This window comes from Carassius auratus, chromosome 15, assembly GCF_003368295.1.
Source record: "Carassius auratus strain Wakin chromosome 15, ASM336829v1, whole genome shotgun sequence".
NCBI lineage: Eukaryota > Metazoa > Chordata > Actinopteri > Cypriniformes > Cyprinidae > Carassius > Carassius auratus.
In genome coordinates this window covers 11,138,179-11,154,187 of record NC_039257.1, presented here as the reverse complement: position 1 = coordinate 11,154,187, position 16,009 = coordinate 11,138,179, and the positions used below count along the sequence as shown (strand labels likewise).

Here is a 16,009-nt window from a genome sequence, read left to right as displayed (position 1 = left end):
ATTTTCACATTCATCTCCGTACAAATTAAATATCTTCTGTTTATACTTATATTTAAATTGAAGAATATTTGAACAACATTTTAAATCATTTTCTAGAAAATTCCATTTTTTCACACCAGAAACTGAAACACACATTTGTTTGAGGGTATTTCCAGCAAAAGGTTGTTTAAAATCATTATTTCTTCTGCTTGTCTCAATATTTACAGTAAAAAGGGTTTGCAATCCATGTGGTAACAGGCAGTGTTTCGCTTTATGAACAACTAATAAAGTTTGTAAAGAAACCAAATCCTTCAATTTGAGTAGTCCTGACCTCAGAAACAGTCCTGTAGTATGTTCTCTTGGAGCAACTCCATTAATTATTCTTATAACCCTTTTTTGCAAAATAAATAAAGGCATTAAATTAGTAAAATAAGAGTTTCCCCATACCTCCAAACAATACATCAAATATGGCAAAATAAAGGAACAATATAAGATTCTCATTGCCTTATAATTTAACATAAACTTTACTTTGCTCAAAACGGCAATGTTTTTAGAAATATTATTTCTTACATAAGCTATGTGTGACTTCCATTTAAATTTTTCATCAATGAGTACTCCTAAAAACCTAAATTCTGACACTCTCTCAATAATTATTCCCTTTTAAAGTCAAACTAACATTATCAGGACATTTTTGATTTGTAAACAACATAAATTTTGTTTTACTTAAGTTCAACGACAGTTTATTTTTATTAAACCATTTCTGAAGTAGGACCAATTCTTGTTCAATAGTTTTCATTAATATGTTTACATTTTTCCCCGATACAAAAAAATTTGTATCGTCCGCAAAAAGAACAAAACGCAAAATCTTTGAATAGTCACAGAGGTCATTAATATATAAAATAAATAATTTAGGCCCCAGCACAGAGCCTTGATGGACTCCACACTGTATTGTTAACAACTTAGATTCATGGCCTATATACTCTACATATTGTTGTCTATTTTCTAAGTAACTAATAATCCAATTTAACCCTCTGGGGACGGATTAGGCGGTACCGCCCAAAATGGCATACTTTTACAAATGTGTAGTTATCTCAAAAACTATTAATGCTAGAGAGATGCGGGTTTTTTTGCCGTCTTCCTCAGATTCCGCTGAAAACAGCGGTGTCCAGTTTGTATATTAAACACTTCCCTTATTGCGCAATACCACTGCGTAAACAGGCCAATGAAAAAGATTGTGCTAGGCAGATTCAACACGCAACAGCCAATGGAAAAATTGCCGCTGGGAGGAGTCTTTTTCTAACCCAATCAGAGGAAGGTTATGTCTTCTAGCGATTCAGAGGACTCTGTAGCTCTGCTGTAGCCTTGTAAAAGCTGGCTGGACTAAAGTAAAAGACATGTAATCAATAAGCGTTCAGAGAATCAGCATCAGGGTGGAGAAAGCAGAACGCGATCGGAGTATTAGCGAGCACAAAGAGCTAAATTCGAGCGATCGGAGAATCAGCATCACGTGGAGATAGCAGAAAGTGTGTTAGCGAGCACAAAGAGATCAATTCGAGAGAGATACAGCATTATTACACAATTGTTTTATCAAAATGGCAAGCAGTAAAAGATTTACGGCAGAACAAGCTCTGGAACAATTACTGGAAAGGCCTGGAGAGGCCTTGCTTTGCTCACTGGCATGCCTAGGACTGTTTTTTAAAAAAGTTAATTATTTAATTGTTCTTTACACATTTGATTAAACAATAACACATTTCTGTCAAGCAAAGAGTTTGAAAAAATATATTTTCTTTGTTCAAAAACTGTTCTATATTGTGTGTTTTTCAGTAATAAATGACAACAATCTAATTTTCGTTTTTGAAATGCTCTAGTTTATTGTAAAATTTTTCACTCATACTTCCTTTATATAAACATATTGCATGCATGCTTATGGTAGCTTAGGGTCTTCTGAATCCATAGATACCAAACACAGGGTGTTTCATCTCCTTTACATATGATTTATAAGCCCAAATATAAAAATAGAGAAAACAGACCAAAAAGGGCTTAGTCCCAAAAATAAAAAAAACCGCCTAGGACTGTTTGTAAATAAAGTTAATTATTTAATTGATCTTTACACATTTGATTGAACATTAACCCATTTCTGTCAAGCAAAGAGTTTGAAAAATATATTTTTGGGTCAAAAACTTTTAACTATTGTTGTGTGAGGTAGGATTTTCAGTAATAAATGACAAAAATCTCATTTTCGTCTTTGAAATTCTCTAGTTTATTGTAAAATTTTTCACTCATACTTCCTTTATAGACATATTGCATGCATGCTTATGGTAGCTTAGGATCTTCTGAATCCATTGATACCAAATACATGGTGGTCCATCCTCATTACATATGGTTTATAAGCCGAAATGTAAAAATAGAGAAAACGGACCAAAAAGGGCTTAGTCCCCTAAGGGTTAATACTACACCTCTAATTCCATATGTCTGTAATTTAGATATCAATATAGCATGATCAAGAGTGTCAAAGGCCTTTTTAAGGTCAATTCAATTCAATTCAAATAAAGAGTAGACTAAAACTATACCCTTTTTTCACCAAATTGTCATATTATGCACAATAATGGGAACATCGCTCACAGCAGGTGATTTGAAAATTCAGATAGTAATGGCTTGAAATGTATTGTTGAAGGTGGTTAGTTATAAAAGCTTTGCTGTGGCTGTGCTTTAAAGAATTGCAAGTTGATTTCAGAAGCATAGGCTTTGTCAATTTGCAAATGTTGCATCGTATGTGGTCTTTTTGAAATTCATCCATGCACTGCTTGTTTTCCTGACATATTTGGGGAGAAATTGAATGTGCTGTCAATCAATCAGCATACACCTGTGCATGATGCTTTTGAAATATTAGATGCAAACCCCAAAAATACAAGGATATACTATAATAAATTAAAAATAAATTGTTTTCATTATTATTATTATTTAGTTTGTCTCAATAATGGTACAAATTGTTAAAAATTAACATATATTGTATTAGAAATAAAAAAAATGTATTGATTAAAAGTTTGTATTTGGGTAAGCTTAGGGATGTAGAATACAGAATAAATGCTTAATAAGTACTAATAAATAGCCAGTATATTAATAATAGGCATGCTAAATAGTTAGTGAGAACTGGTCCCTATATTAATGTGTTACCATAATATTTTATGTTAGAAAGTTCTGCACTTACTTTGAGACAGAACTTTAATGGAAGGCACTTTTCTTTTTTAAATAGTTTTCTCTTCCATAAAAGTCAGATATCTGCAAGACCGCCTTGGCCTTTATTGTTATACCTCTGTTGGCGGTGTGACTTCTGTAAGGACCCGAGACACCTGAGTATCAGATCCCACCACTAATGAAAGCATCTATTTGAGAGTGCATTTCATTTGCTTACCCAAAAGATCAAATCTCCAATAACTGGCGCAGGCATTTCTAAAGTCTTGTACTGAAGTGTTAATATGACATTGCAGAGCTGCAGTGTGGTTTATTGGAGTTATGAATATGAATGCATGTCCTTAGTGACTTCAGATAATGGATTCTTTACACTGCCTCAGTGTCCTTGGCCTTCTATCAGAGCAGATTTCGTCACCTTATGTTCACTGTCTCATCAGAAACCCCTCGTTCTTTGATCAGGAGCCTGCAGAAAGGTCGAAAGGTTTCAGTTTTTATTGTGTTCAGAGGAGCTCTGTCTTTTGTCACTGCTCTTAATGTAGTTGTCGATTCCCCCCTAGTCATTTAAATAGGATGCTATTGTTTTTGCCATGTCAGCACAAGCTAAGCAGCATCAGTCCAGCTAAAAGCCTCTGCAAAGTACTGCTAAGGATCTGTTCTACACCAAAGATTCGTTTGATTCAGTTCAAATTGAGTTGAACCTAAAGAGCTCATTTTCTGAGATTGATGTGATTTATTATATATTTGAAAATAGATTGCTTACAAACAAGGCATCACAGCAGCATTTGATTTTCTGACATGACATAGTGTGCAAACAGATATGGACCTAAAAATGCCTAGGAAACACTAAACTATTAATTACACTATTTTATGCCAAATTCTGATTTCCAGGTTTGAATTGTAACAAGTGACAAAAGAAAATGTAAACATGACCCAGATGTTTTTGCTACAGTACATCATGCAGGGTTGTGATATAATGTAATAAAACAGGAACAGTTTGCAACGACTTGTGTTTATGTATTTGAACGCATGACATTGCAGAGCGCAGACACTGACTTTTGAAATTTGGCTCTTATTTTAATAAGCGCAATTAAGCTGATACAAAAAGTTAACAAAATGTATTGATATCTTTGAACTCAGCATCATCAAATTAGGGAATGTTAGACCTTTGCAGTTTTTCACCCCAAAGTTGCAGGGCTGTGTTGTTGAACATTTCAGTCTTTCTGCACTTGCATGTCTATTACCTATAGGAAAAGAACTTCTAACTTCAGTTATAAATAATTTCGAAGTGTTAACAAGATGGCCTGCAGAATTAATTCACTTGTTGGGATAGAAGACATTTTGTGTCAAATACATCATTAATTGTTTTGGTTAGTGATGGATTGTATCCTTAGTTAAATATCTCTGTAACAGAGGGTTGTCAGAGTACTGATTTGCAGGTTGGGTTGAACAATGTTTGCCCTCACAACTGATGTCTTTGCATGAAAGCACTTTGATGCCCGCGCTTTCTCTTTTGAATAAGATACACTGCCGTGGCGAAGGTGTTTAGTCTGAAGTCTCTCTCTGTCAAAATAGTAAGACACATTTGTATGCATTCCTTTGTTCTGTTTTCTCTCTTTTGACCCACTTCTTAGAAGTGAACCGAAAACCAAGAGCTTCCTAAACTGCTGATTTATCATGGAGGCTAAATAACCCCACCAATGGGTTTTATGGTGGAGGATGTCAGACAATGTTAAGACCAGGCGGATTTATCCAGCGTGGATATCGCACATTTTTCAGCAGTAAAGTTTTAACCTGAGAAGTGACCTTCCGATATCATGGTGATTCAGTATGCATCGAGAAACACCAGTCATTCTCCTTTACGGTTCTGCATTAGAATGTTGTGAACCTACTGACTTTAACAAGCTTTTTGTTTATGCCCTGCTAAAGCCAGAGTAGGGATCGGAGTGTATTATCCCTCAACTGTTGTTCATTGTTTTTATATTTCATCTTACCATTCTCATAGTCAAAAATACATTTTCAAGGTATATATATATATATATATATATATATATGTGTGTGTGTGTGTGTGTGTGTGTGTACTTTGAAAAATGTATACAAGAAATCAAAGGAATTTGAAAAGTTAATGTATTTTTTTGATCAGTCAGAAGTTTGAAACCAAATACATTTATACTTTTATAATATAGTATATTTATAATATACTTACCTGATCTCTGCTGTTTGCACCGTATATTGAGAATAGATTTGGTTTATATTTTCGGCCAGGAATGTTATGTAATCTTTTTTCCATTTAGAGGTCATTGACTGAATTCATTCGTTCACTTGTGTTGGATGTCACTGCTAAAACACTCAGGCGTTTGCCCACCTTCTTAAAATCTGATTTGAAAACAGATGATATTGAGCCATTCATCATTTCTTCTGTCACAGAGGTTCTGATGTTTTCCATTTAGATCCAGTGTGGTTCAAGGGTTTTAAAGATTCAGCTTCAGTTTAGCCCTGTTTTATAGTGTTTCAATCAGTATTTGCTTTGTGATATTCAATATTAGTGATGATCCATAATCATTTAGACGTAGGCTAACACTGGCAGATATCCCAGAACCGCTCCACCAAAATTAAGTTTTATGGAAATTCAGGTAAATTGAGTCACTTTATGCCATTCATCTCACTGAAAAAAAAAATCTCCAGTTTACCTTAATTCACCCCACTTTACATAACACCATCGCTTCGTGCTTTTGTGTCTGTGACAGGCCCTCTCGTCTCTTATTATTCAGGTCACGATTGAGACCAAGTATAGCAGTTGTTATGATGCAGCTTTTTGGCTCATAGTTAAAGTACGATAAGTATCATACTGTTTACAACAAACACAAACATCACTGACCACCATAGTAAGACAGTCTGAAGTTAAATAGTTTAGTTTTTTTTGTCCAAGAATGGATTTGCAAATTTGCCTTGTGCATGTGTGTACAACACATTACTCTGTAGTACAAACTTTTAATGAGCAAATGTGCTACATGCTAATGGCTGGCTTTGGAAAATTGTTAGTTGCTTTTAAACAATAAAATAACAACCTTGGTACTTAAAGAGATTAAAAAAAAATTAAAAAATCTTTCTTCTTTTGAGCACATAAGTTATTTTGAAAAACTGTTGGACCCCTTTGACTTTCATTGAAAGTAAAAAAAAGTGACTGATAAATAGTTTTCTTCCATACAAGAATGTCAATTGTACAGGTTTGGAAGGACATGGGGTAAATAAAGGAATTATCAGTTTTGAGTGAAATGTTGGTAGCACTTTATTGTACAGTCCTGTTCCTCATGTACATACTATGTACTTATTATAGTAATTACAATAAATATGTAATAACTAGGTACTAACCCTGAACCTACCCCTAAACCTAACCCTACCCCATGTAGTTAGCTTATATTACCAGAATATTCTTAGATAAATACACTGTAAGTACACTATAAGTACATGAAAGTACACGTACTGTAAAATAAAGTGCAACGAAATGTTTCTTTAATAATGGTAAAACACTTCATACTAATCATATTCTGCATGTCAATGGCTGGAGAGCAGTAAGGAAGGGAGGAATTGCAGGGGACCGTTAGATGTGGCAATTAAAATAACAGTATTTAATGTATTAAAAGAGATCATTTGATGTAGAGGTTAAAGACTTTGGCTGGCAGCCAAAACTTTTAGGACTGAACCCAGTATGGGGCGATTCATAAACTATCTGCATTTTGTCCTCTAGTAAAACACTTAATCCCAGTTTGGACGAATGTTCTTGGTTTGGTTGGTTTATTCTTTGTTGCTTTTGACAAAAACATACTAATCAGATACTTTATTATTTACTGTATTGAATTACTCAGCATTAATGTAAACATGTAACCCTTCTCAGTGTAACAAAAGAACACATTTCATTGAAAATCAAAATGATTATTTGACTAGACCATTCAAAAGAGACACTTACCCAAATTCTGCTGGCTCTCATGCACCTGTCATGGTTCACAGGGAGTGGCCAGCAAAGAGACATACATAGATGAACTCAAAACAAAAAGACTTTAATAAATCTACGGGCATACAAAACAGGTAGGATGACAACAATGAGACCAGAACACATTTAACACTGGAAGCTAGACACTAGGAAACACTGGGTATAAGTAAAGAAGCTAATCAAGGAATTAACAGGGAGCTTAAATGGGAAACAACTGAGACTAATGGAACTCAAATCGGAACAGGAACAGGAAAACCAAATATGGGCATAATCATAAACATGGAGTTTGACTGCACAGTTGTTATTCCACAGAAAATGTTCAAACCCAAATGCTCTATAAAACACACCAGTTGCACAGTAACTCAGCGGGGTAGCTGAGTGGTGAGTGGCTAATGTGTCTTTTGATTCAATTATTCTACAAAAAAAAAAAAAAAACACTACAGAGGCTGTATCCTGAAGTTGTAGAGAGCTACTCATAATGCGGCACGATGTTTGTTTTGGCAGCGTTTCGGACCGGAGTGTGTGTCTCACGGAAATCCTTTTAAAAATTCCTTATATTATGTTTGATTCTTCTGGATAAATAACAAATGACATTTAATGGTGAACTTTCACATGTTGATTTTATTTCTGCCAGGCGATTAATTTAATTCCTGGTGCGTTTATTCTACTTCCAACTGCTTCTAGTCGTTTACAGCTTCAAGACATTTGAAACTTCTAATGAGAAATTCAAGAAAATGTGTTATTATCCATCCCATGTATTCACAAAGTATTTACCCTGGGGTTCAGTCTTCTCATTGACATCTAGAAGAGGAATCCTCTTCCCCCGACTTGCTTTTGATTGGCAGTGGATGTCAGCTGTGAGTGCAGCATAAAAATGCTGTAACAATTCAGTCCACCTGTTGTTTTTGAGACGAGAGCTTTGATGGACACTTAGAGGTATTTGGAGAGAATATGCGATGAAGCTACGGTTATGAGTGACAGGTTTGACTTGTTTGCAGTGCTCGTGGTCTAGCAGCTTTTATCTAGCTTTAATTGAAAAGAGCTCCTCCATTGCTAGACTTTAATTTGATGCCTTTTACAAAAGGAGGGCATCCTGGGGACTGAGCCAGGACTAATTAATGTTTGGACTGAATTACTCCACATTGTATCAAATGGACAGATTTTCAATAGCAAGCCTCGTGGCAAAGTTCTTCCCCTATCGGATGGTATTGTTCCATTGGCCGGTCAAAATCAAGCTCTGTTTCACCACACGACAGCAGCCGAGTGCGTTCAGAACAACACATGGTGATTTCGCCATTGTTTTACTCCCCACAGCGAGCACTTGTCTTACAAAAACAAGCTACGTGCTATTTCTGTAGTATCCCATTACTGATTCAACCCTCCTTTAAATGACTCAGTCCCACACACACAGTAATTCACAGGGAGAAAGGCTTTGAGAAGATGCTGGAATGGGGTTTAAGTGGAAACATTGCTTTTAATGTCATTTATTCTTTACATTTGTCAGTTATCATAATGATAATTAACAGCTTTCCTGCATTCAAAAGACTTCTTCGCTTCAGGAGGGCAGGGCTATTTGTGATTTTGTGTATGCTGTTTTCCACAAAAAAAACTTTATATAGTATCTAGGAGATGTAATATCCCATTATTATTATCTAAGAAAAACATCAGTATATAGTGTACTGACAATATGTAGTCCAGTTCAGTTTTCATTTGAATATTTGTGGCACAATGCAGATTTTTAAAGGGATAACTAACAAACAATAATAATGATTATTATTACTATTATACATTTTTTTTCTTATCTTCATATTATTTGAAACCGGTATCATTCTCCTCTGTTGAAAAAAAAAAAAAGATATTTCAGTCCATGGGGCCCAATTTTGCATGAACAAAAACTTTTTTTTTTTCATACAAGAAAAAAGTCTAGAATGAAGACAGTTTTCAGGGTCACCCATCCCTTTAGTTCATTTTGATCGATCAGCTGACAAAATGTAAAAAAAATAATATAAATGTATATATTAAATACAGTGAGAATCCAGTGGACCAAATTATTACAGTACAATGAAAAAACATGGTGTGGAAACAGTTTTCACTCAGAAATTGCTAGTACATTTCATCAAAAGTTACAAAGGAATGGCAAATGATGCATTGAATTAAACTTGAAATTCTGAAGAAAAAGGACTGAAACAGTATTTTCAGTTACACTTTAGTTTGGGGAACTATTAACTGTGACTTTTTCCTTGATATTACATAATTTTCTGCTTCTTAATAGTAAGGTACTTGTTAAGTTTAGGTATGGGGTATGATTAAGGGATCTAAAATATGGTCATGCAGAATAAAACAATAAAATATGCTTTATAAATACTAATAAACAGACAATATGCTAGTAATATGCCTAACAAGCAGCTAGTTAATAAAAAAACACTAACTCTTACACTAACTTGCTTTATACTTTTTCTATTCTGTTTTCTTTTTTTTATTATATAATACAAATAATAATTAGCACTTGTATATCATTGCTCTTTTGTTGATTTTGATTGCTTCCTATTTTCCTCATTTGTAAGTCGCTTTGGATAAAAGCATCTGCTAAATGAATAAATGTAAAAATGAAAATGTAAGTGTGTAGATGTGATCTAAGATAGCCATCTAAGACAGCCATCGTTTGTTTTCATTTGTGTAAAAAAAAAAAAAAAAAAAAAAGCTTTCATGTCACCCAGAATCCCCAGTCATTTCACCTTTAACAGGTTTTCTCTGAACAATGTTTGTTTAAAGACAGAGAAAAAAAGAAAACTCTGCATGGCTTGTCTGGGCAGAGACGGGTGGCGGTTTGAATTGAAGACACAGTGGGTATGATTCGCAAGATTCCCTTTGAGAGCGATGACAATTTCATAAACGAGTAAGAAACAGAACACATTCTATTTGGATCCTTCTGTTCATAGTCAAAAGACTACATTTTATGCTGTTTGGCATTTGCAGGGTCTCTACTTTATTTTTAATTGCCTGCCAGCTCCTAAACAGAGCCTTTAGCCAGATACATTTCCTTCCTCAATTCTTATTAAAATGCTTCCTATATTTGCAGGATGAGATTCTCATTGGTATTAATACATTCTTTTATCGATTAAAGAGCACTTTCTTTTGTGAATGTGGCTTAGAAATGGATGTGCTGAAAAGAATAAGACAGTGCTGTTTAAGCAATTTTAGACATTGGTTAAAATGGATTGTGGGTTGTTTAATGGAAAAAATGCAGGTTTTTGCATGGTTTTATTTGCTGAAGTGCTAAATAAATAATTCCCCCCAAAAGTTTTTTTTTCTTTTTTTTTTTTCTTTTTTCTTTTTTCTTTTTTCTTTTTATCGTTTACTCACCTTCATGTTGTATGGGGGACTTTTTTTCTGTGGAACTCAAAACTACATCCAGGATGTAAATTTAGCATTACGTCACTTGCTCACCAATAGATCCTCTGCAGTGAATGGGTGCCGTCAGAACGGATAAAAACATCCCAATAATCCACAAGTAATCCCCATGACTCCAACCCATCAGTGAACAACTGTAGGCTGTAAAATCGATGATTATTTACATCTAAAATAAAACACAAACTTTTGTTTTTGGATGCGATTAATAACAATCGATTTGACAGCCCTACAGTTAACGTGATTGGGATGCATTGGTGAATTTCTCCAAATCTGTTCAGATGAAGACACAAACTCAAATACACCTTGGATGGCCTGAGGATGAGTACATTTTCATCAAATTTTCATTTTTGGGGCGAATTATTCCTTTAAAGTCAAAGGGGTCTCAAAATATCTTCTTTTATGCTCTACAGAAGAAAGTAAGTCATGCAGGTTTGGAAGAAGATGAGAGTGAGAAAATGATGACAGAATGTTTATTTTTGGGTGAATTATCAATTTAAATGAATTCATCCATGTGATTATTATTTTGCTCCTAACCATTTCAGAAAATGAAAAAGCCGTTCTCATTTGCACTGCACAAGATTACAGATATTTATTAACTGTACGACAGTAAAATTAAATTACAAGTGTCAGTATAAATGCGGTTTCTCTTCTGTATTCTGCTGCTGAAGGTGCTGTGCACAGGCCATGCGAAACCATTGAAGATGATTTGCTGTAATTGCATTTGAGCAAAATGATTTGGATGTGCGTGCAGTTTCTAATTGTCATTGTATCCTGCTTCAGTAAATGAATTAGGCATGTGTTTCCTGACGTGTACCCTTTCTTGAACTCTCTTTCTGTCTGCTTGATCCTCAATGTGTTTTTTAAATTCTCTACATAAGCAAAAGAAGATAAGTTGTAATGAATAATAGCTGGCGAAGAAAGCGGGAGTATTTCAGTAAAATAAATGTGTATCATGAAGAATTTTTTATCTTGTGGCTTATGCCCCAGCATCTTTGAAGCAAATGCAACAGACATAGTTTGTAAGAATTTCATATTTATCATTTCTAATTTACATCTTCAAGAAAAAATTAGCGTCTGCTGTGCCACATGATTGCCAGTGTTAGATGTGTCTTTATAAGTAAAATCATGTTTTTCTTCCAAAGTAAGCAAAGCATTTTACATCCCACTGTATTTTTGTCATAACTCTCTTGAATAGATGTTAAACTTGTATAAAAAAATCTATACTGCTCTTTTGTGAATGATAAGTATCAGTATTGTCTGATTCAAGTTGCTCTAACAAACTATTGTAGCCTATGTATACGCATGTAATTCCTTTGATTGAAAAGCATGCTATCTATTCTTCTGAAGTTTTGCTGTTGTGTTTGGTGTGGCAGGTGGCTGTGTGAAGGGGGACCCCCAGGGCTGGACCCATGAGGAGTCAAAGAAGATGCTCGCAGCCTGGGCGCCTCTGCTCTTCTTAGCCATGTGGGTGAGAAACGCCACCAGTGGTCCGCTCTCATTCAGAATAGGTGAGTAATGTCTGCCGATTTGAAGCTGTAAAGCACATCACTATCTTTGGCCTGTATCTCTCGTTAGTTCTTACGCTGAACGGTGTAATTTGTAATCACTGTTAATTAAAGTGATGGGGTTTCACACCAGATTTGCTGCCTTAAGGCAGACTGTAACTCCCAGAATTAATACACTGGAAAAGGAGAATGAGCATGTGAGCACTGCTTGTTTTATGTTGATATTGTAAACAAAGGCAAGGAGAAAAAATTTACAGTTTTTGGTGTTGTTAAACTGTGGAGGAAATTGTGGTGAAATAGATTGTGTCTGACTCATAGAGGTCACTCTCTATATAAAGAAACCTACTCGGTTCACTTTTTAGGTAAATCAGCATACAGTTGGCTTACTTGTACTTGCGGAGTCCAAATGTCTGAGACCAAATTAAAATATAGGAAGGTTTTAGATTTGACATTAGGTTACATTATTTTTTTAATTTGTGACCTTGATCATTGGATTTTGTACAGGTTTCAGGACCCAATGAAAATTTAGAATAAAAAAATTATAATAATAAACCTTCAAATACCAAACATTCCCTTTCAGTCGGTTATTCTCGACATCACATCAATGACCGACTAATTGGGATATTGCTTCGATAGACCGTTCTACTTCAAGTGTAAACTAAACGAGCTAATGCACATTGGCATGCAATTATTGCATCCAGCTGCCTCTGATCACAGTGTGAGTATAAGAAGTGTGCAAGGTGCAAGGTCAGCAGGTGCAATGCATACCAGCTTTTCGCTTCGGAGCCGAGCGTTATTATCGTTCTGCTCAACTGTGTCTGCTGTGAACTACGAGTTCAGCACGCTCTCGGAAGCTTTGTGTGAAGATGGTGAATTTGGCGAGATGGTGCTTCAGCGATGTTTGTTCCTGTGTCGAGTGGGTTGCGCACTTCAGGCTGCACTACCCCCTTGTCGTGTTGCAAGTGGCCAATTCCCATGTGTGCCTCATCACTAAAAGAACGTTTCCTAAAGAGTTAATTTCTCTAAAAGTGCTTCACGGGTGCATCTTTGTAAAGACGACAGATCGTCCTTATAAGGTTGCCGTTTCACCCATGCGTTTCTTGGTGCAGTCGTTACCTGGCAACGGGTGATGGTCACGATTGCTGTCTCGCGTGTCTGGGCGTCAAGCACGCTGAGGTGGCCCTCGTGGATGAGTCTATTTCCCACTGCGGGAAGATGACCATCTCGGAGCTGTGAACCAGGCTCTGCTACCTTCAGGGGGACGGAGTCCCGTTGCCGCTGTGGCGATCTGGGGCTCGTTCTGGTGGCCGACACTGGCTTTACTGGCCGAGTCCCGAGGTGGGCGTGAAAGCACGGCACTCATCGGGTTCAAGTTACACTGGCCTGTCACCAAACCCTCACCCTGTGGTCAGATCTTGCGTTCCTTCGGGCAGGGGTGATCCTAGAACAGATCTCCAGGCATGCTGTGGTTTGCACTGATGCCTCCACCACTGGCATGCAGTCTCAGGGATTTGGATGGGCGCGCAGCTGCATTGGCACATCAATTGCCTAGAGTTGTTAGTAGTGTGCCTTGCCTTGAACCGTCTCAAAGGTCACTTACGAGGCAAGCACGTAATGGTCCGAACGGACAACACAGCGACCTTGGCATACATCAACCGACAATTATGTCTGTGCTCCTGTCGCATGCAGCAACTCGCCCGCCACCTCCTCCTTTGGAGTCAGAAGGTTCTGAGGTCACTTTGTGCTGTTCAAATTCCGGGTCTGAGGCTATTTGAGGCTTTTTGAGCCTTTGCATTCAGTTGAGCTAAATTTTCTTTCATTGAAAACTCTGCTCCTGCTTGCACTGGCCTCCTTCAAGAAGGTAGGGGACCTGCATGCATTTTCGGTCGATGATTTGTGCCTAGAGTTTGGGCCAGTTGGCTCCCTGGAAACCATGAGGAGACCAAGTGGTGAACCTGCAAGCGCCGCCCCTGGAGGAGGCAGATCCAGCCCTGGCTTTGCTCTGTGCCATTCGATCATTGAGATGCTACATAGACCAGACACAAAGCTTCAGGACCTCAGACCAGCTCTTTGTTACGGAGGCCGGCAGAAGGGGAATGCTGTCTCTAAGCAGAGGTGGCCCACTGGATTGTGGATGCCATAACCCTGGCTTATCAGGCACAGGGTGTGCCCTGCCTGTTCAGATTGCAGGCTCACTCAACTAGAAGTGTTAGTGTCGGCTTGCCTAAACTTCTCCAGAGTGTCTGTACTGTAGACCCTGTTGAGAGCCTCCATCAACCTATGCAGCTGGACACGGTGGAACGTCCAGTGCCAGGCCTTCATGATGAATCCGATGGAAGGCTGGGTTCAATATTGAGAAAGCGGTACTTGTATGCGTATATTCCGTGTTAAAGCCCATGTTTCCCCGGCAGACTTCTGCCTTCTCAAGAGGATTTTAATCACCTCAAGTTTCTCCACATACACCTTAACAGATGCTATACGTGTATTTGCTTCTAAAAACTCCTTTGGGACAGATGGGGCTTTTGCACCGTCCCTGTTCCAAGTGGAATGGGTACATTTTCCCAGTGTTATCCAGTCTCACCCAGTAAGGTAGTGCTTTGACAATAGTGAGTCGAACTACTTGTTCCAAACCCCTGCCTACACCTAATAGGGGCACAGGCGGCTCACACAGGGCACAGGCAGCACCCATGGCGCTTTGGTAAAGATCCCAATTAGTCGGTCACTCTACAACTTTGAGTGAAACATGATGGTCATGTGGATCAAGCACGTTTTTAAAATAATTGTGAATCAAAAGCATGAAACATCTAACCATCTGCACAAAGAGTCACATGACAAGTGTTACTAATTTATATTCAATTGACCTACAGTAATGTCAAATAAAATCAGAAAAACTTCCTTAAATCCAGGAAAGAAAAAAAAACGTATTGGTTATGTATGTTATCCCTCGATCCCTGAAGAAGGGAACGGAGATGTCACCCATTGCCACGGTTGCTGTACCACCGCTGAGCCGCCGGGTCTCTGGCTCGGCTCCTCAGCGAAAATCTGTTATGCATTGCACCTGCTGCCTTCTTATACTCACGCCGTGATGAGTGGCAGCTGGATGCAATAATTGCATGCCAATGTGCATTGGCTCATTTAGTTTACACTCGAAGTAGATTGGTCTATCGAAGCGATATCCCAATTAGTCGGTTATCGACGTGACGTCTCCGTTCCCTTCTTCAGGGAACGAGGGTTAACAAACATAACCAATACGTTTTTTTTCTTTCCTGGATTTAAGGAAGTTTTTCTGATTTTATTTGACATTACTGTAGGTCAATTGAATATAAATTAGTAACACTTGTCATGTGACTCTTTGTGCAGATGGTTAGATGTTTCATGCTTTTGATTCACAATTATTTTAAAAACGTGCTTGATCCACATGACCATCATGTTTCACTCAAAGTTGTAGAGTTTATACGTCTTGTCATAGATACAAATGAGGAGCACAGAGTAAGTAAAACGGAACTGAGAAAGTATTTTAAAGGGTTAGTTCACTCAAAAATATGCATTTCTGACATGTCAGTTCAAATTCAGCCTATATGACTTTCATTCTTCTGTTGAAAACAAAAGATAATTAAAAAAATGCATGCCATGAAAAAAACTTTTTCCATAAATTATTACAACATAACAGATTACATGATCTGTATCTTTTTTGTCCTTTTCATGGGATCCAATTTTTTGGTCCCCATTGACAAAGGGAATCAAATCAGTTTGGTTCCCAACATTGTTTAAAATATCTTCTAAAGGTATTCCAACATTTTTAAACAGTCTTTGGCTCTTTAAAGTGGTTACATCGCTCTCAACAGATTTCAAAACACCACGTTATATCACCAGTGACATTAACATCCAAAACATCGCACAGGATGTTTTTTATTTTCGAGAGCACTTCAGACTT

The 16,009-nt window shown here is 37.1% G+C and overlaps 1 protein-coding gene across 1 annotated transcript in view; it reads left to right on the top strand.

Annotated features, from left to right (window-relative positions):
* LOC113115083 (glutamate receptor ionotropic, kainate 4-like) overlaps positions 1 to 16,009 on the top strand; it is a 297,646-nt gene that overhangs the window by 131,696 nt on the left and 149,941 nt on the right. The window contains exon 3 of the mRNA XM_026282354.1: positions 11,944 to 12,078. Coding sequence (XP_026138139.1) covers positions 11,997 to 12,078 — 82 coding nt within the window. The 5' untranslated portion in view covers positions 11,944 to 11,996. The remainder of the gene's footprint in view (positions 1 to 11,943; positions 12,079 to 16,009) is intronic.